The sequence below is a fragment of the Tetrao urogallus genome (genome assembly GCF_951394365.1).
Source record: "Tetrao urogallus genome assembly, chromosome: 9".
Taxonomy (NCBI): domain Eukaryota; kingdom Metazoa; phylum Chordata; class Aves; order Galliformes; family Phasianidae; genus Tetrao; species Tetrao urogallus.
Genome location: NC_136822.1, coordinates 2,796,343 through 2,816,411, shown reverse-complemented (window position 1 = coordinate 2,816,411; position 20,069 = coordinate 2,796,343). Strand labels below are relative to the sequence as shown.

The following is a 20,069-nucleotide window of genomic DNA, read 5'->3' as shown; positions in this document are numbered from 1 at the left end:
ACTTGGGGTCTTTTCAGCCCAAGTCACAAAAACACTGACCTTTGAAAGCAACTTTCAATATATCACAGAAAAATGTGACGGATTCCGGGTAAATTATACAGCTTCTTGTGTCTAACAAACATCCAAAATATTTGACCTTTGATAGAAATCCATTTTCTGCCCCAGCCAAGAGATCCTGTCAGCAAAGAACTGCCCTCAAAGGAGCTCCCCCAGGTGTGCTGCACTTCGGCTTAAAAAACCAAACATACCCAGCAATGGCAACTGCAGGAGGTATCTGCATACTGCACTCACTGACTGGCAGCACAACAGGGGCAGAGGAAAACCAGCCACGGAGCCCCTCCTCAGAAGCTCACTAAAAAAACAGAAGCAGCTCTGTTCTAGAAGCGGCAGCACTAAAATCAAAATCATCAGGAACTGGCAATGAAAGGAAAAAAGGAGAGGGCTGCTAAGGAGGTAGTGCTCCTCAAACTTGAACCTTCTTTGTGTACAAGCAATTTTTCCACTTCAGTCAAAACAGACACACGTCAAACAAATGGAGCTGGCATGGAGGGCATTAACAGATCAGGAGCATGACCAGTGGAACTGGCAGGGAAAAAAAAAAAGAATGATGGTATTAATGGGGATGGCACACTGGTGACAGTGATTTAACCTTCGTGTCTGAATAACTCATCTCCCTGACCCTCGGTGGGAGACTGAACTGCTTTGTGGGCTGTTAGCTTTCTCAGATCTTACTGATCTTAATTTGTAACTGCTCCATAATCAATTCTAACAATCAAAAATTACCTACCCTTTTCAGACTGTATTCCTCAGCTTAATGCTGCATTTTCTCCAGAAATACTAGGCGATTTTCTGGCAGTAGTGATTGTAACCAATTGATAATTACTTTTCTGCACCATAATCTAGCACAGTTTGCACGGGCTAACTAGATAGCACTTCTCTACGTTTAAGCAGAAGCTTTGACTGAGCACAAAGCATGAGCAAGTACAATGAGGTTAATATTTCTCCTTGCCAAAGATCTTGTGATAAAATCATTTACATCAGCAATTCATCTCAAACTATGAGGTGCTGTAAGAACTAAAAACAGTTTTAGGGTAACTCCTCCATTATCTGCAACTATTTCCCAGACACTAATACACATAACATAGCAATGAAAAACACTTGATACAAGTGATCTAAACGCAGGAGCTCCAGCAAGTTAAACAGAACCATAGCTGCCTTTAAACTGTAGCAGTTCCCCTACTGACGGCAGGGAAAAGAAAAAGATTCAACAGTCATATCTCACGTCTATAGCTTCCTCCAAACTTTTGTCATCGTGTGTACTGGCAGCTAAAAACGTAGTTACTGGTGACCCTGTCACATTGATTACACTGGTGCTTGTGCTGGCATTGCGCACCGCAATGCTTGTCACATTAATGCCCAAAGTAAGCCTAGTCTGCTCCAAGGCCTTTTCTGGCACCGCAAATGCCTCCAGCTTCTTCTCCCCATTAGCCATGTAGGAGTTTTGGCAGCCACGGCATATGCAGTCAAGGCAGGCTTTGCGGTTAGAGTAGCAAGGGCAGCGTTGGCCACGGCATGTAAGAACACTTGGATTTTGGGTGGCACGACCACATTTGCACCCTTTCTTTTCTTGTGGCTTTTTATACACAGTTTTTGTCGGGCTTCCCGGCATAACGTTACTGCTAGGGACTTTCTCCTTTGCTTTGTCTTTTGTTTTCAGCACCCCTGGTTTGGCTTTTGGGTGAGATTTCTTAGGGGCATGTTCTAAATTCTTTTTCACGCTTTTGTTAGACAGGAGCACAGTTTTACTTATTTTGGGAGTAGTGCCTCCGTTAGGTACAGTTGCAACAGGCTGCAAAGACATTTTACTTTCCTGTTTCACTGTTACAGGAGCTGATGCTCCCAGTGTTGGGCCACAGATGATGCTGGAGATGGGTAGAGGTTGCACCTTTTCACTGTCGCTTTCTGATCGAGATCGCTTTCTGTTTAACTTGACTACCTTGGGTGTTGCTGCTGTACATGAGATCCCATGAGGAGAAGCATCTGTGGACACAAAAATGTTATGGCTAAGAGGCGGGGGAGAAAGCTGTAGGAAAGGGCCATTAGTCACGTTTGCCTCCAAGCTGGGCTGCAAATTAGAACCACAGACTTCGGTATTTGAAACGGTTTCTAAGCTCCGGAGAACTTCCTCAACACTAAGGAGAAGCGATCCGCCTGGCTTGATATCTTCACTAAAACTGCAGATGTCAATGCCCGTCGTACACAAGTCACTGGTAGAAACTGGGTCACACACAGGCTGCAGGCTGCTAGAGTTATCTTCATTTTTCATGTACTCTCCGGTACTACATACATCGATCGTGTTGGCGTGTTCAGGAGAAGGAATATTCACTCCAAGTTTATCTACCGAAAGCCCATTACAATTGGGCAACCCATTGATAACAGAACCTCGAATATCAACATTCTGCGCACTCTCAGGTTTCGACGTCAAATTAGCTGGAGGATCACTTGTGAGCTCCGAGGTTGAAGGTACTGGGGAATGTGTCAAACACAAAGACAAGGCTGTGTCAGGAGATTTTTCCGTCTCTTCGTGGAGTGGCGATCCGTCTTTGAGCAAAGCCAAAAGATCTGCAGAACAGTCAACTGCTTGGATAATGTCTCGTGCCAGGGGAGTCTGTGTTATGTACTCGCAGAGTTTCTTATAGCAATTCACTAAAATGCTTAGCTGCTTGTTCTCCTCAAACTGTTCATAGTCCTTGCACCAGCTGCAGGATGGTTTCATCATCATCTTCTTGCCTTTACACGTTTTGCAGACATAATGCTGACACGTGGAGTTTGTAGGAGCGATAGGATCTTGTAGCAAATTTCCTAAAGGAAGAAAGAAAAAGAAAGATTACCGTGAACTCAAGCCAGGCTTCCCGGATCATACAGGATGGATTTCTTGTAACAGCAATAAGTGGCCCGAGAAGGTCCAGCAAGTCACAGGAAAACCTACCGTGCAAAGAATCATCTAAAAATTCTCACAGATGCCATATCTGATTTTAAAACTTCAGAAAAAATTAGAAATATATCACGCCATAACGCCACGCGTAATTGGTTGTGCTGCTGCAGCCTTTAGAAGCACAAACAGATCCAGTCCCTATGTGCCCTCAGCAATTCTTCCACTGAAAGCTACAAAAGACGTAAGATTTCTATGAGTTTACCAGAAGTGCAGCAACAAACCTCCATGAAGAGCCAAGGCAGAGGTTTTAATTAAATCAGTGAAAACAAATGGAAGCCGAGTAAAGGGAAACCCTAAAAGGAATGTAAAAATGATGCAATAGCAAGCCCAGAAGAAAGGAACGCACAACAGAGACTGTTTCACTTTTCATTTGGCTGGGATTGAAAACAGAGCATAGCTTTATGACAGCGTCACCAATGAAGCACAAAGATTTTAGTTTTGTGAACAACAAAAGCAACTAAATGGCTCCTACGAATTCTTATTAAGTACCAAATAAAACACCCAATAATGCATTTGAATAAAAATGGAAGAAACGTATATTGTATATTGTTCCTTAATAGATTACTCTCGTGCCAGAGAAGAAGATGCAACCAGGGAACTGTTAACTAATCCTGGGAAGCAGTGGATCCCCACTTCCCATCATTGGGCCAATATTTAAAATAACAGTAGTTGTCACAACCACGATGCTTAAATACTTCAAAGTGTCAAAACCAGCTCACACATCCTGTGCAGATGTGAGGGGACTGCAAGAAATTTCTCAGAGATCTTACTGTTAAGGAGAAAACCATTTTAAAAAGCCAGTTGCTGATGTACTGAACACACCTGACAGCACAGCCTTTACACTCATAGTGCTGAGAATCTGGAAGGTGAGGTTTTCATCTCTCTGAAATGAGAAGTCCGGAAGAATGCTTTTGCTTGTTCTCAAGAACAAGGTGAGCAACATGGAAGAATAAAATACAAAAGAACAGTGCTAATTTAAATTCTGCATAGAAGCAATTCAGCTGGTAACTATATCCAGTATCACTTGGTTGGTTTTAGCCAGCTGCAAGCCAGCAAGGTATTTTAATGCCTAAATAAACTTCACAGTACCTACAGTCGTCTACAGCAACAGGTTTCCCCTTCTTTAACAGCACATGTTCAGTTTGATCAGCACTGTCTCCCTACGAGGAGCCTCTGCTGGATGAGTGACAACCATCAGTGGATTCCCACACAGATTTCACCAAAGTGAAACATGTTCTGAGGAACAAATCAGTACTATTTGGAAAATTGGGAACAGAAAGCAAAGCGTGCAAAGTAGACTGAAAGACCAAGTCATAAATATCTCCTTTCATCAGCTGCTTTCAAGGAAATTTTAAATCAGTTGGACCTTCCACAGCAGATTCCCATGGAGCCCTTTGGAGCGCTGCAACCAACCCAACCTCCTTGAGCGCACTGAGCTACGAGTTCAACGAAAATCACCCCAACTTCTCTATGCTGTGTTACCCTATAGGGAACCCAATCCCTCACAACAACAGCACATACTGACCACTGCCTGCAGTCGCCCTTAAATCATGGAACTTGTCCCTGCGCTCCATCTTTTGTGAAAAAGCTCCATGCCCTTCCCTAACCCAGCCTTCCCTGCCTTCCATTACATGGAAGCATCTTTCGAAAATTCAGCTTTTTGTGCATTTGAAGTAATAGGAAACTTGCATTAGCTCTGTCATTTTACAGAGCTCCTGGATGCCGTGAATGAGCAGATGAAGGGACCTTCCCGTTTTCCCTCTGAAACCTGAATCCTTTGGTACTGATGGGACATGAGAGATGCCCCATGCTGCAGCTGGAGCTGTGACTGTACAGGAACATGCAGCATTCTAATATAGCTCCTCAAAAGCAATACAGAAGGAACCATGCATAGAAGCTGCACAAGAGGGGCACAAAGCACAGCCACAGCAATTGGAAAATGAGCGTATAACCAAACAGTAGGTATGTAACTTCTTGCTGCTCTGAGAAAGGCTGAATTGAGGAAGACTGACTCCAGATCCTACAAAGGCAACAGCATAACACTCTACAAGTTACGCAGTGAAAATTTAAAGCCATCAGGTGGAACAGAATCACAGAATGGCCCGGCTTGGAAGGGACCTCAAGGATCATGAATCTCAACCCTCTGCCACATGCAGGGCCACCAACCTCCACATTTAATACCAAGACCAGGCTGCCCAGGGCCCCATCCAACCTGGCCCTGAACACCTCTGGGGATGGACGGGGCATCCACAGCCTCTCTGGGCAGCTGTTCCAGCACCTCACCACTCACACACACAATGCAGCCTGCAGAAGACACATTACGTTCCCTTTAAATGACACTATTTGCAGAGCAACACAAGCAGAGATGTCCATGGTGGTCATAAGGTAACATCTGATTTTGTGAGAAAAGCCCATAACCGCCATTCATTGGGGAAAAACAAAAGAAAGCTTTAAATTGCATCAGCTAGTTTTAAAAGCAATGTCTGTAAGTGGAAAGAGTTTACAAGCAGCTGTTGGGCCCTTCTGGATGCTAGCCCTCCCAGCAGGAAAAGCAGAAAGCTGTGCTCTGACTTGAGCAAGGAGCAAACACAAGAAACACTTGCTCACATAATGCTCTGAGACTACATATGCATCCACTGCACTTCCAGCAGGAAAAGGCCAGCAGTACTGTGCCTGTGCCTTGGTCCACCCTCAGCCTGTTTTGCTTCTTAAAGAGTGATCAACGCTTTACACATTATGAAATACTGATCAGTCCAAATAAGAAATGTGCAGCCACAATTTAACTTTTAATTAGATTTTTTTTTTTTTAATCTTGCTGGCAACTGTGCAATTCATTTATCCCAAAATACATTTGGCTGAAGCTGCTGAACGGGTGCAAAAGCTAAAAGAAGATATTAAAATCTCCGAAAAAAAAAGTGGTGATTTCCAGAGGAAGACAGATGGACAGACAAAACAAACCACTCTGTATGCTCTCACTGGAGGAAAGAACACAGCGAGTTCTACTCTCCATAAATGCCAGCAACCTACACAGGGGAGACGTTAGGAATGCCTGAGCCACGGGAATATTTTCAGCTTGAGCTCATATCTCATATTCACTCTCCAGTCAGTCAAAGTTTTTCTTGTGCATGCTCTGTGGCACTTATTGCCCTCTTCAGATTTAGTATTGCTAATATTAAAAAAATAAAAAATAAAATAATCATGAGATGCCAACTCACAGGAAATTTAAGCTTAATTAGTTTTACTACTTGGGGAATCATGCCAAGTCAACAACATTGTCCCAGAAAGGCAATATCTGAGCTCTTGCCAAGAATTTGGAGGTATTAAGCATTGGGATGTTTTGAACTGTTGGATTGCACAGGCTCCCAAATTACCAGATTTCCCCAGATTCAGATTATAAAGTTCACCAAGAGAATGACGATGGAAAGGCTTCCGAGATGTTGTCTAACCCATCCTCAAACCCCAGAATAACCACACGGAGTTAGACCAGAGATCCATGCAGTGCAGTGTCCCATCTCACTAGTGGCCAAAAGCAGATGCCTACAGCATGGAGTAAGAACAAGGCAAGCACACCCTCACTCCTTGCCCAGCCTTTAGCTGTTATTCTTGGAGATGGAGTTTCCACGTATCCACGTATTCAGTAACCGTCAAGATTCTCTCCAGAGGCTTGCCTCATCTCTTCTTGAGCTGTTTCAAATGTTATCTGTCACAACAGGCTTTGACAAGAAGGTCCCTGTGCTAAGCATGACTTTTGGTTTCGAACCATTACACCTACTGGTTTCACCAGGCAATCTCTGCTTCTTGTGTTGGAAGAGGCCAGCAGTCAATCCCCACCCCTACCTCCTCACCGCACTGCTCACAGTTTCACAGCCACCTCTCATATACCCCCCACGTTGCCTCTTCCCCAGACTGGGAAGCTTATACAGCTTTACACAGTGTCATAATAAACTTTGCCACCATTCCTGGTTTTTAACATTTGTTGTACTTTTGATTGATACTCAGCACTGAGGTAATATTTCCACGATTTTACACTGAAAGGCCAAGATCTTGCTTCTGGCTGGCAGCCATCAGCAGTCTATCACTTACATATGTTTACAGAAACTGCTTAAGATATAAAATGATGTGCTCTGAGAAGTAATATTTTTCTCCATGTTTATCATTCAGCATTGATCAACTAAATCTCATTTGCCATTTTATTGTGCAGTCACTCTTCCTCCTAAGATCCCATCATGATTACTCCACGCAGACCTTCGTTGTTCCTACTTGAAAGAACTCGTAGTACTAAATTTCATCTTTGCTCATCCTCTTTCATTCTTATAATGCCTCCAATAAGAGGCTTCACATTTCTCTGAACATCAGCTCTTGACCTCCCTGCTATCAGAAGGGTTTACCAAACATCTATTTTAATGTGAGCACTTACACTTAGTAAGCAGGATATACAGAGAAAAGACTTCTAATACATTATTTACAGAACATCGTGGCCGTCCTGGAAAGCTGTTACCAGGAGGGAGGTCATTTAAGCCCCAAGGAACACTTCCTATGGAGTTCCTTAATGAGCATTACTCCACAGCTGCAGGAAGAGGGGAAGCATCTGCAAACTGTATCTCACAGACCACAGGAGGAGAATTGGGCACAGCGTGGTTATGAGGTGCACGTATCCAGCAAATGTGCTCCTTTTGTTCTTAGCTGCCTTGAACAAAGGCAGAGCGCCCTAGAAAAGGAGGTACATTCTCAGCACACAAACCCGCTTTGACGCCCTTGGAAAGCCTACTGGAACATTGTATATTGCCTTTTTAAAGGCCCAAATTTATAGGACTGATGTAAGTATTACATCCTAATTAGACAAAGCAAACTAGTAAAGAAATCAAGTCCAATTTTGTTAAAGTATAAATTTCACCAAAATCACCCTTGTTTTGTACAGCACGGCAAGCAAGTAGAAGCTCAACAGCCACAGAACCGTGCGCTATCGCTCCTGCTCTGCAGGCTGTCACTGCATGGGAGTTGGACTAGATGGCCTCAGAGGTCCCTTCCAATTCCAATCCTATGTCTGTGATCTCCTCTGATCTAAGAATACGATTCTAAGCAGCAGCAAGCGCTGTGCTGTGACCACTGGGCTCAGGAGAGGAGACTGACAAATTATAGCATGGAAGGATTTCAAAGTGAATTCCTTTCTCGAGGCTGGAAAATTCTACTTATCTGGAAAACCCGGCTGTCAATGTGCTTTGCGTTACTCTCAAGTTATACATAAACGTGAAGAAACTTTTTTGGCCTCACACAACTCCAACGTAGTATCGAGCAACTCCTTACTGCATAGCTACTCAAGCTGATCTGTAAATCATAACACAGTAAGAAAACAAACTAAAGAAATCCGTGTTTGGATTCGCCTACAGATCTGGGTAATTAACCCCAGAAAGATGCCTGTTGGAAACTTATCAGCTCGTCTTTAAACACTGTACAACACAATCAGAGTGGCCAATATCCTCAGCTGAGCATCAGAACTACTCCATCATCTCCCACTGCCTCAACGACAAACACACACCTCAGGTCACACTGGAAGGCAATGCTGTAACTTTGCTTTGCAGCTGCCTTCCGAAGCCCAGCGCCACCCAGATCTCACGGTGGAAACCACAGACACTCCTCCTACCAAGGCTTCTCAATTTTGTTTTAAGACTGGAGTATTTTTAGTTTAGAAACCAATTTAAAATTCAATAGGTACAGCCTTGTGTTGTCAAAACGTGTGCAGTGCAATGCAGACAACCTTGAAAAAGCAGTTCTCCCAAAAGTCACATGCAGGATTTTAAACAGGAAACAGCAAATTTAAGTAAGGGGATGTAAGAGGAAGAGAAATCAACCAAGTTCCTGGCTAAAAATTGGTGCATTCAGAGAATGGCCAACATGTGATAGCTAGACAGTAGTTTTCATTAGTTAAAATAGATAAAAGAAGAAAACATCAACAAAAAATACCTGAGAAAAATGTGCCAATCCACACTTCTTTCAAACACAGAAGGGAACTGTGATCTGGCAGCCCAGATCATGAATCAGCCTTCGCTTTCCTCAACAGAAGGAGAATGGACAAAGAATGAGAATTCCACTCTTTGTTTCCATCACGAAAATCGATCGTGCTTTCTCACTGTACGCCTCTGATATCCAGGCTTAACTTGCTCAGAAATAGCTCACATCTGCAAAGAAAGTCCAATCTCGTGCACATCAATAAGGCCTTTCAGGAGTGGGAATATGTTCCTTCTCCCTCTTTCCATCTCCATGACTGCAAACTGAATTTTCAAGAAATTTTACACCCGAGTATCACACAGCCATCTCCTGTGAAGGACACCCCGTAAGTGCTGCATACTTCGCTCTGTCTCAGTGCCATCACAAAATTCAAATGTCAGTTGCTCCAGAATCACAATTCATTTGCATCCCACTAGTTTCTAGAAGCTTGTTCCCTTAGATGTTTGTAGAAATTTCCATTATGAACGTTTGAAGAAACAGTACTGTTTGAAAAGTCTAATTCACAGTTTCCAGTGGCAAAGCAAAGCCTAAAGGTCAGCAATTCCACTTGAGGTCAATACCAGCACTGCTGAGAGCTGAAGACAGGGGGGCTGGATGAGGTCCCACTAGGGACCAGCAGAGGGGAAAAGCAGAGTCGACCTGCAGAAGCAATGGGGAATCAGCTCAGCAAGGGGCAAGGAAGGAAGAAGGAAAGCCACCACCAAGCCACAAACGTGGACAAGATGAAAAAGAGATGTACATGTTTACACAACTCAGTGTATCACCAGCTCTGGAGAACTTTGGTGCCTGGCTGGTTGGACAAAGACTCAGCTTCTATCTACAGCATAAAAAGTTTCAACAGCTAGGCTAATGAGTTTATACAAGAGCAGGGTGGGAATAGCATCCCTACAGTGACATCACATAAAAAGAGTTGACATAATACTTATTTCCATTTGAATGCACACCATTCCCCATGCTTGGCAATTGGTTCCCTAACTTTGTTTTACCATTTAGCCTTCAAACCTCCAGCTAAAATTCTCAGAGCTCCCTCATCACATCCCCCAGGAGCTGTGAGGTGCCGGTCAGTATTATCACACTGCTTCTTTGTTCTGTGCCACCCCTTCATCTCTGTGAAGCCACACGGTGCCTTAAACATCCTGTAACGTAAGCCATGGGATGTGAGACAAGAGCTGTACTCTCACCCTGCATTTCCATAGTGCAGACTACCTCTGGGTTCCTGGCCACGTGTGCAGCGCTCCACTCAAACCATGCAACCCTTCCAGTCCTTTTACATTCTAAAGAAGCAACAATCTTCCAAATATTTTCTAAATGTTTGTCAGAGGCTTCCAGGGTGAAGTTTTCCACTGACAGAAAAAAGCCAAACGACCAGATGACAATCTCCTACAAACATTTTAACTGATGTTCAAGGCTGCTAATGATGGAAAGACAACTGACGTTCCGAGTGACTTGAAGAAACCTACACAGTATTCAAAACAGAGAGAGTCGCTTTTAAGATTTATATCTGGTAGGCAGTATTTTTAAAACACAGAGATTTGTTGCATAAACCCTGTTAGGCTATTTTTAGATGGCACGTGGTATTAGTATGCAATTTAATAATAATCGCGTTAGTTCAGAGTCTAAAACACAGATCTCACATCCTCAAAACACCCTCTGCCCTGCACAAAGTACTTATTTCATCCCAAATCTCCAGACATGCCATCTCACGCCCCTCCAACAGGACGATGCATCACCTGCAGCTCCAGCCATGAAGCCACCATGTGCTCACACTTAAATCCTAGAAGCACACACTGCTGCCCATTGCTGTGAATTAACCTTTCCAACCCGTCAGGAAAGGCAGAAACCTCCAATGCACTGGAGCACAGCTAGCTGACCAATTTACAACGCCACACATTACGACTTTCTGCCGGTGCAGCTTTGCTATCAGATCAGAAGCAAACCAGTTGGCTTGAATCCAACGCATTGAGCAAACAGTGGGAGCACAACCACATCAGCTGATGTATGTAGCTGTCGCTCCTAAAACCAATTCCGTGAAACTAAATGGACAATCCTGACTGCAGAATGAACGCCTACAGAATAACAAAGCCTAGCAGGATGCATTCAGAGAGATTAAGTGCTGAAGCCGATGACAAGAGCAGCGCTAATTTGGGCAGGGATCTCCCAAAGGACCTGCGATGGGATTGTAACTGTTTTATACACATTACTGATAAACCACGCAGCATTTCTCCAACAAAGCACCGTTTTTAGACATTTACAGTCAAAACTTCATTTCGCTACAGACTGAACAAAGAAAATAACCAGACATTCATTGTTCCATATTCTTGAATCCATATGCAGGTGTTTGGATCTCACAGTCTATGGACCACAGACGCAGAAAAAGAAGAGAGCATCTGAAGAACTTTCAATATTTTAGAAGACAGACAGTTGGATTCTGGTGCTCAAAACACCCGCTCTCGTTATCGTGGCATCTCACAGTGTAACCTCTACCTCAGTACTTAAACCTTACCTTTAAAACACTGTGTGAGATTTAAAAGGCTCTGATAGCTGGACAAAGGCACGCAGAAGATGGGCTATAAATGATCTTTTACATACAAGAAGTGTAGTAACTCTCAGTGCACACCTGTACAAGAGGCAAAATGCATTCTGAAAGTATCACAGCAAGGTCAGAGAACTGAAGAGGCACCGATAATCACCTGGACAGAAGAGCAGCAAGATGAGAAGCAAACAAGAAGGTGAATTGAGCTGAAGATTTGTGACTGCTGGTCAACACCAGAGTGGGCAGTTTGGCACTGCACAGGAGCACTGCTGTAACTAACTGCCTGCAGCATCAAGCAAGACACCTGACTAACGCAGGACAGGACCTGCGTGCTACTGCATGGGTGCACAGCACTCAGCCTCATAAAGAACCCAGAATTTACAGGGCCTCCACATCTACCGAGCCACCAACAGACACCAAGACAACACTGGGGAATCCCTTGTAGACTACATCTTTGAAACCAACAACGGCTTTGCTTATCTGAAAGCTAGCTGCAGCAGAGAACAACTCCAAGTAGCAACCTTACAATTCAAAGACAATAGGAGCTGAAGAGAGGAAGTGGAACCACTGCAAGGTAGCTGGTAAATCAGAACATCTGTGGAGGCACAAGCTGGTAGAAGAAAACAAACTAAAACAGCACAGACTGCTCTACAACCTGAAAGCCACAAAAAAGCCATGCAAGAAATGCTGGAGGGGGGAAAAGGAGCCTGGGGATTTGGGCAGGGACAAATTAGACAGTTTCAATAATACAAGAGTGCAAAAACAAGACTGCAGAAGGCCACTAAGGGAAGAAGTCAAGGCATGGAGAGAAAAGAACATGTTTCAGAGGAGTAGTTTTAACGTGGGAAGTTCAGACAGCACAGTAGTTAGAAACACATAATCCCTCTGTTAGTATCTTAAGAAAAAAAATCAGAAAAATACTATTTTCAAGCAAAAGCCATCAGTTAAGTGAGCAAAAGCAGTAACGATTTATGGGAAAAGACACAGGTAGGGATATGAAGTAACAGAATTGAAGGCAAGGCGCCAGAGACAAAGAGCAGAGTTGCAATCATATCGACATCAGAGTTCCACGAGGAAAAGAAAAAAAACACTTGGGCAAATTATTTCAGGAAATGACGACGCAGCGAGCCTGCGAAAGAGCTCCTTTCCCCGCACAAACCGAGCTCTATTTTCTAAGACTTTAAATGGGAGGAGCTACCGCTACAGGACGGGAAGCCTCCACGACTCGCTTAACAGCCCCAACGGCGGCTGTAAATAAATAAAACGGCTAAGTTTGTACACTCCGGTAATTCAGTTAAATTGGTGCGACCACACATTAGCACAGATAAACAGAAGCAACCGGAGAGGCCAGAAGCACGGACTGTCCAGGAGATCCAAAAGCTCAGCAGCAGGGCTTGCCACGGCCTCAGGACAGCAGCGGACAGCAGCAGACAGCAGCGCCCGGCAGAGGCTCGGTGCGCTCACAGCTCACCGCTCGGAACGCAGCGGTTCAGATTCGCGCAGAGCCCTGCAGCTCCGGGTGCGGACCCTTCCCGAAAGGCAGAAGGCTCTTTTTTGGGGGAAGGCAGGAAACGGGGGTAGCCTGGCAGCTCCCGGCCTGGCTCGTCGCGCTGGTTGTCCGGGCAGGATAATTACCTGCCGTGCACAAAAGCAATCCAAGCGTTGTTCCTGGGCGCTTACAATTCCTACCTCTCAATCTACGTTGTTTGTTTCTTTTTCCTTGAAACGTAAAGCACGAAAAGCGAAAACGGAAAGCCAGAAGTTCTCCCTGCCCCTACGCTGTGTCTCGAGCACCTTTCCTCGCGCTCGTCCTCAGCCACCTCTCCTTAAAAACAATTAGCTGCGCTACAGCGGGCCGTTCCCACAGCCGCTAATGATGGTCCTACCGCCCTCTGCGACCGGACCGCCCGCAGCCCGGCATAACTCAGCACGGCACGGCATAACAGGGCACGGCATAACTCAGCGCGGCACAGCACAGCACGGCACGGCATAACACAGTACAGCCCGGCCCAGCACAGCACGGCGTAACACAGCACGGCCCGGCCCGCCGCCCGCCCCCGCCCCGGATCCGGCGGAGCTCCGCGCCGCGGCCCGCATTGTGCAGGGAACAAAAGAAAGGTCCTCACCGCACACGCAGCAGGAGAGGGACTGCCTGAAGTAGGGCAGGAGCTTGTTAATCTCGGTGAAGGACTGCGGATCCCCCGGGTCGTAGTTGAGCACCAGGCGGCTCGCGGAAACGTAGAGAGCAGTGGCATTCACCGGGTTCATCGCAGCCGCTCGCACGCCGCCGCCTCCGGAGTGAGAAGAACGCGCGGCGCCGAGTCCGTGCGGGCGGCGGGGCGGGCGGCCCCGGGCCGGGGGTGTCACCTCGCTGCGGGGCCACCCGGAGCCGCGCGGCGGCGGCGGCGCGGAGGCCCGGCGGCCTCGGCCCTGTCACGGGGCCCGCGCTGGCTGCTGCTGCCGCTGCTCCGCCTCCCGCGGGGCCTCGCTCCCGGCGGCGGCCTCGGCCCGCCCGCGGCGCAGGGAGGCGGCGGCGCTACGCCAGGCTGCGGGCCATGCTCCGCCGGGCCCTGCTGCTCTCCCCGCGGGCGCGGCCTCAGCGGCGGCCCCGCATGGCGACGGCCGCAGGGAGGAACCGCGAAGGCAGCTCAGGGCGGCGGCGGGCCGGGCCGCGCTGCCCGCTCCGGCGGCGGGGGAGGGAGGGAGGGAAGGAGGGAGGGAGGCGGATGCACCTGGGCCTCAGCGCGGCCGCATCGCCGCGGCCTTCTCCGCGGGGCCGGTGGCTGCAGGCTGCGCGGCCGCGGGCCGGGCGCCGCTCGCGGGGTGAGGGTCCTCCGCCCGATCCTCGCCGCAATGTCAATAGCAACCGTTAGATCCAACCGTCACTGCGGAGCCATCGCCGCTGCCGTCTAGCGCCCGGCACTGCGCATGCGCGCCCGGCGCGCTTCCCTCCCGCAGCGGGGGCCCATCCCGACGGGGGGGGAGGGGGGAAGAGCGGGGAGAGCGGCGCCCTCTGGCGGAGCCCGGCAGCGCGGCCCGCAGCGGGGAGCGGGGCCGCCCTCGGCCCGGGCGCGGCGCCGCCCTGAGTGGGAGCGCGGTAGCGAGCGCGCGTCTGAACGGCGGCCCGGCGACGGTCGCCCCACCGCTCCGCCGCCCCGCGGTCGGGGGTCGGGGCTCGGCCGCCGGCAGCGCTCCGCGCGCTCAGCCCTTCCCGTGCGCCCGGCCTGCGCCTCCCGGGGCGGCGGTGCCGTCCGGCCGCGAACGTCCGTGCCGCGTCATGGCGGGCGCCGCCCCTCGGCGCTCTGCACACGCGAACTGGCCCCGCCTCTGTGTCCGCGGCCCGGCAGGGCTCCTGTGGGCCGCGTTCGGTGCTCCACGGTACCGAGCGATGGTCCTTGAGGGTCCTTTCGAACCTGAGCGATTCTAGGATTCCGTGACCGCCCCCCGAAGGAAGCGGCCGTCCCGCTCGCCCCCGGCTCCTGTTGGCAGCGCTGCCGGCGCCATTCTCCGTGCCGCTGCTCGGCCCTTCGCACGCCATCTGCTCGCATCTCTCCTCTCCCCCGCTGGCCCCACGCACGCTCACGCAGAGCTGCCCGTACAGAGACAGCCGAGGGGTTCCGCTGATCCTTTTCTGTTCCTTGACGCTGTCTCGCACACCCCCCCTCGGCGTGTTCCTACATCAGTGTCTGCACCTATACCTCTCTCGTGGCCCCCAGCACACAGCCGTTACTCCATGCACACAATCAGTCCCGACCCTCGTTTCACAGCACAGCCCACATACACGCTGCCTGCCAAGCGCCCGGTTCTTTTTCCAACTCTCCCCTCTATGCATCTCATGTGCTGAACCAAGCCAACAAACTGAATAGCATTCAACACCAGGAATGTTCTCATACGGACCTCTCTGCATCCCACACTGCCAAACTCCCAAGCCATATGCCTGTGTACATGAGAGGTCCCTGGCAGCAGACGTGTGTGCCAGGGATGGGGCACCTGGCCTTGGGGCACTACTTGCCCACCTGTTCAGCCAGTGGAGTGTGCTCAGTGTTGAATGAGCCCCCGAAAACTCGCACTATTTCATATACCAGTGCAAACAGCCTTTACCTTTCCTCTCCTAGGAGAAGGGTGAAGAGGGAGGTGTGGTGTGTGATGTTGCTTGCGTTTTCAGCTGCTGTGGTTTTACTTCTATGCTGCATCTTTCTTCTCCATCAACCCATCCGCCTTAGGAGACTTTGAGTACAAGAAGTAGATTCTACTTCCTACTGGGGGAAAAAAACCCAAAACTATTATTTACGGAGATCTAGGAAAAGGAGTAGAGGGTCCAAAAGAGGACAGATCAGGCATTTATTTAGAAAATATACTGAGAATAGTAGTTCAAAAAGAGGAAGGAAAAATAGGCAAGTAAAAAGTTCATGTGTGTTTTACACGTCTCTGAAAATCAGCTCAAAATATTTGAAGCTGGTGCTTTCAACATACCAAATTCCTTGGTCTTGGACAACAAACAAGTGCCTTCTCTTCACGAGAGCTGACAGGCTGCCACAAGGTCTGTCCCTGCCGCTCAGCACAGCTGCCCAGCTGATCACTCAGACTGTGGTCTGGGTCACTGCATTATTTGGTCACTTACAGTCTGAGCTCGAGTGCTGATCTTTTGACTTACAGCATTTTTTCAGTGGAATATGAATCTGAATAAGGTTAGAATAGGGATATTGTTCCGTTTTCCAGTTGCTGTCAAAATTCTGCCCATGGCTGCATTTGGGAAGAACTAGACAGATTAGGTTAGAAAGTACTAAAACTAACACTCAAGAACTTAGGCCATTAGTACAGATCTCTGAGTTTGATGGAGTTCATAGGCTATAGTTTAAAGCTTTGGATTTTGATACAGCACTTGCACAGAATAACTATTTAGCTCTCAGTGGATGGCTCATCGTAAATGTTATATAAAACACGAGGTGATGAAGGAGCTCCCTGTGTCAGGAGATCCTTCTGCTGTGAAAATGGTGTATTTTAAAGCATGCTTCCTTACAGGAAACTAATTAATTTAGTAAATCACTTGAAAAGAGAAATGATATTAAAAAAAACATAAAAAAAGTCACCACGTATACTGCTTCTGAAAGCCTGTGCAGCAATGGGTGTATTTCAGAAAAGTAGGGGACCAGTGGCAAACTTGCTTGCTTGTTTGATGTTTCTATCTGTGTCATCGCATTCTAGACATCATGAAGAGCAGATAAGACTGTATTGATTGTAATAGTCACAGGCTAACATAAGGGTGCTTGTTTTCTGAGCTGATCTTATTAATGAATAAACAAACCAAAGCAAACAGTAATAAATACTGAATCGCAGTAACTATGTAAGAAAGAAACAATGGCAAATCCCCCCGCAGCTTCTAAGAAAGACTAACATTGCATTTTGCCCCAAAGCAATTGGAACGAACTGAAGATATTCCATTGTTTTTACCTCATCTCACATTTGACAATGAATGGTAGACTTTCCCTTTGTGACCATTTTCTCCTGCTTTCAAAACCATTCTCATATGTCATTCCAGGCTGGTCATGTGTTCCAAGGGCATTCCGGATGCTTACTACTCTAACCTCAAGATCTCTCTCTAGGAATTTTTACCTTCTCAGCGTTCATATGTACAGTGCCATGTCTAGGGACATCCTATTTCTATAAACCACAGGAGGAACTTGACAATAAATATTCCCCAATAATTTTAAGGTACCAATGATCTCACTACAAAACCACCTGCTATTGCTATGGATTGTGCCTGTTGTTGTGTCCAAAGCAGTCACCCACAATTCATTAACTTCACCTGGGTGATGTGGTAAAAGGAATTTGCACAGACTGAATTTGTAGGACGTGTTCCCCAGCATTTATTATTCGGCACAAGTTTTCTCCTGTGGTGGACAACTGCTCTCCCAGTGCTTCACAAATCTGAAGTGACTGGATAGAACTGCAGTCTCCTCTCTCCAGGTATGTGAACATGCACGGCCTAATAGTTGTTCTAATTCGGCACCAGGATCTTTTTTGGTTCTTGTTCACATGGTATTCAAATGAGCTGTATGTGCAGACAGTATATTGTGGCTGTTGTAAAAAATAAATGTTTACATATCTTTGAAAAATGTCACAAAGCAGATTTCCAACATACATATTAGATGCAGAACAGCACTGATAGAACTCGCAGCTGTCAATCTCCTCACTGAAGCAGTTTCCTTTTTTAATGGTGTTGCCAAACAAAGGAATACAAGTTCTCTGCTCTCCTCTGGCAAACACGGTACCGCAAATCCAAAATCAGCTGTTGTTACTTTAGGCTCAGAGTTCTTGTTTTCTGTGAATGCCAGAAAAATCTCAGCTCTTCTCTCAATTTGGACAAAATGCCCCTTTATCCTTGTTTAGCTCTTACGTCTGCTAGCCAGTTTGGAACGGTCACCCTTTCCAAATTACAGCAGGACCCCGAAATCAAAAATCTGTCTGACGGCTGCATAAATCCTGAACTTCTGCTCCCTTCCTCTTTGGTCATCTTCCCAGCTGGTCACTGAGCTGTGGTGTTGAAAAGCCCTATAGAAGCTCGTGCAAGATTGTTTTTTAACTTAGTAGTTGTTATTATTATTAAAGCAGGGATTCTGACCTCTTTCCTTTGGATCTTGGCTGTAAATGGGACAGAAATACTGCTGGAAAAGCCTGGTTTTACTCATTTTCTTGACTGCTTTAATTTCAGGCAAGTACACACTACTCTTAAGGTGACTTCTTAGATCCATATGCCCTTGGTGCAGCTTTTCTTCAACCAACACATTCCTGACCTTTTGGATCTAGCAAAAAATCCTCTGCCTGCAGACAGCTGGGTTGCTAATGCCCTTGCTGCTTTTTCTTATTTTTGAACTTGGAAGACTACCACTGCCTATTTCAATAGAAACTTTGTAGTTACTCCCTGATGAACACTTCATCTTTACTCTGAGGTCTTTTAACAGACTCTTTGAAAAACCAGGACAGACTCATTATTTACCACATCAGAAAAAGAATATCAAGTCCTTGGTTTTAAACAACGTAACAGCAGTATTTGATAGTGATAAAACGTACAATCTTGTGTCGTACGGTATGTCTAACATTGATCACAGCAGTCACTCCTGTCTTTAATGTTTGTAAATCCAGTTTTGGGTTTCTATCTTGCCTGAGGTCTGCTGATACCTGTGAAGCCCCAGCTTATCCTTGCTATGAGCTGGCTCAGCACCTAGCTTTCAGGAGTGCAGTTTGTTGGAATGGGACTTTCACTTCACTCTGGTTTGGAACGGTGCATAGCATGTAGCGATGTCCTGGGATTGGCACTAAATATTCAAGCTGAATCTGAGCCAAACTGCTAATGTAGAAATACTTGTCCACCTCTGTGTATATTCCATGGCTTCATTTTGGTTTACTGAGAGTGCTGCTGCACATCCTACCCCAGGAATAAGCATTTACTTCTTACACACCTCTGTTATTCTGAGTTAATAAGCAACATCTGTGACTTTGGGTTGTTTCTTATGGGGCTACAAACTAATGATGGAGCTGGGTTTTATTTACTACTTCTAGTTCTAAAAACACACATTAATTACTGTGCTTGCCCAAACACAGAGACATGGAATAGCAGGAGGCTGTTTTCTTGTGGTGCAGAGCCCTCTTACAGCTGGATTTGGCCTCAAAATCCTTTCGCCCCTATCACCAAATTACATTTCAGGGGATCAGGACCCGAGGAAATGGCCATAACTTGTACCAGAGGAGGTTTAGGTTAGGCATAAGGAAGAACTTTTTCCCTCAGAGTGGTCAGGCACTGGAATGGCTGCCCAGGGAGGTGGTGGAGTCGCCGTCCCTGGCAGTGTTCAAGAGATGCCTAGATGAGGAGCTGTGAGATGTGGGTTAGTGCTTGTGGGAGCAGTGTAGTAGGAGGGTGGCTGGACTGGAAGATCTTGCAGGTCACAGAATCACAGAATGGCCAGGGTTGGAAGGGACCTCGAGGATCATGAATCTCCAACCCCCTGCCACATGCAGGGCCACCAATCTCCCCATTTAATACCAGACCAGGCTTTCCAAGGTCTTTTCCAATCTTGTGATTCTATGATTCTATGACTTAATAATCATAGCCAATATTCACTTTGCTTTTTTATGCACGCCTTGAGTTCGTTCTTGCAGAGAATGATGAACTTGCTCCTTTGGGTTAACGCTTTGTGGGTCTGACACGTATGCATTCTCAGCACAGATATTCCCGAGTGCTCTTCCAACGTGAATTACTTTATGACAGCCTGTATACACTGTGCAATCCAAAGATTCCTATTCTTGGCCAGTCTTCTCTCAATGTGTTTGACGTCCCCGCAGCACGGCACAGAAAGTGAGGCACGGCACGTCGGCTCCCGGTGTGCACACAGCAGAGGCGCGCACTCAGCTGAGGCGTGCACACAGCTCCTTCCCCACACCCGCAGCAGCCCGTGGCGCACGGGACGCGCCGCTCCCGCTCCCGCTCTCGCTCCCAGAGGCGGCGCGCAGGCGCAGTGTCCGCCGCCGCCTCGCGAC

At 47.1% G+C, this 20,069-nt stretch overlaps 1 protein-coding gene across 2 annotated transcripts; it reads right to left on the bottom strand.

Annotated features, from left to right (window-relative positions):
- Window positions 1-1,264: 1,264 nt before the first annotated feature.
- On the bottom strand, window positions 1,265-13,802 carry MSL2 (MSL complex subunit 2; the record flags this gene model as incomplete). 2 transcript variants are annotated; one of them, XM_079539547.1, is made up of 2 exons in its annotated part: window positions 1,265-2,862; window positions 13,556-13,802. In XM_079539547.1, the coding sequence occupies 2 exons, from the start codon at window positions 13,800-13,802 to the stop codon at window positions 1,265-1,267; spliced, it is 1,845 nt and encodes a 614-aa protein (XP_079395673.1). The 2 variants fall into 2 exon arrangements, with proteins under 2 accessions (XP_079395673.1, XP_079395674.1); XM_079539548.1 differs by having other exon boundaries at window positions 13,661-13,802.
- Window positions 13,803-20,069: the final 6,267 nt, after the last annotated feature.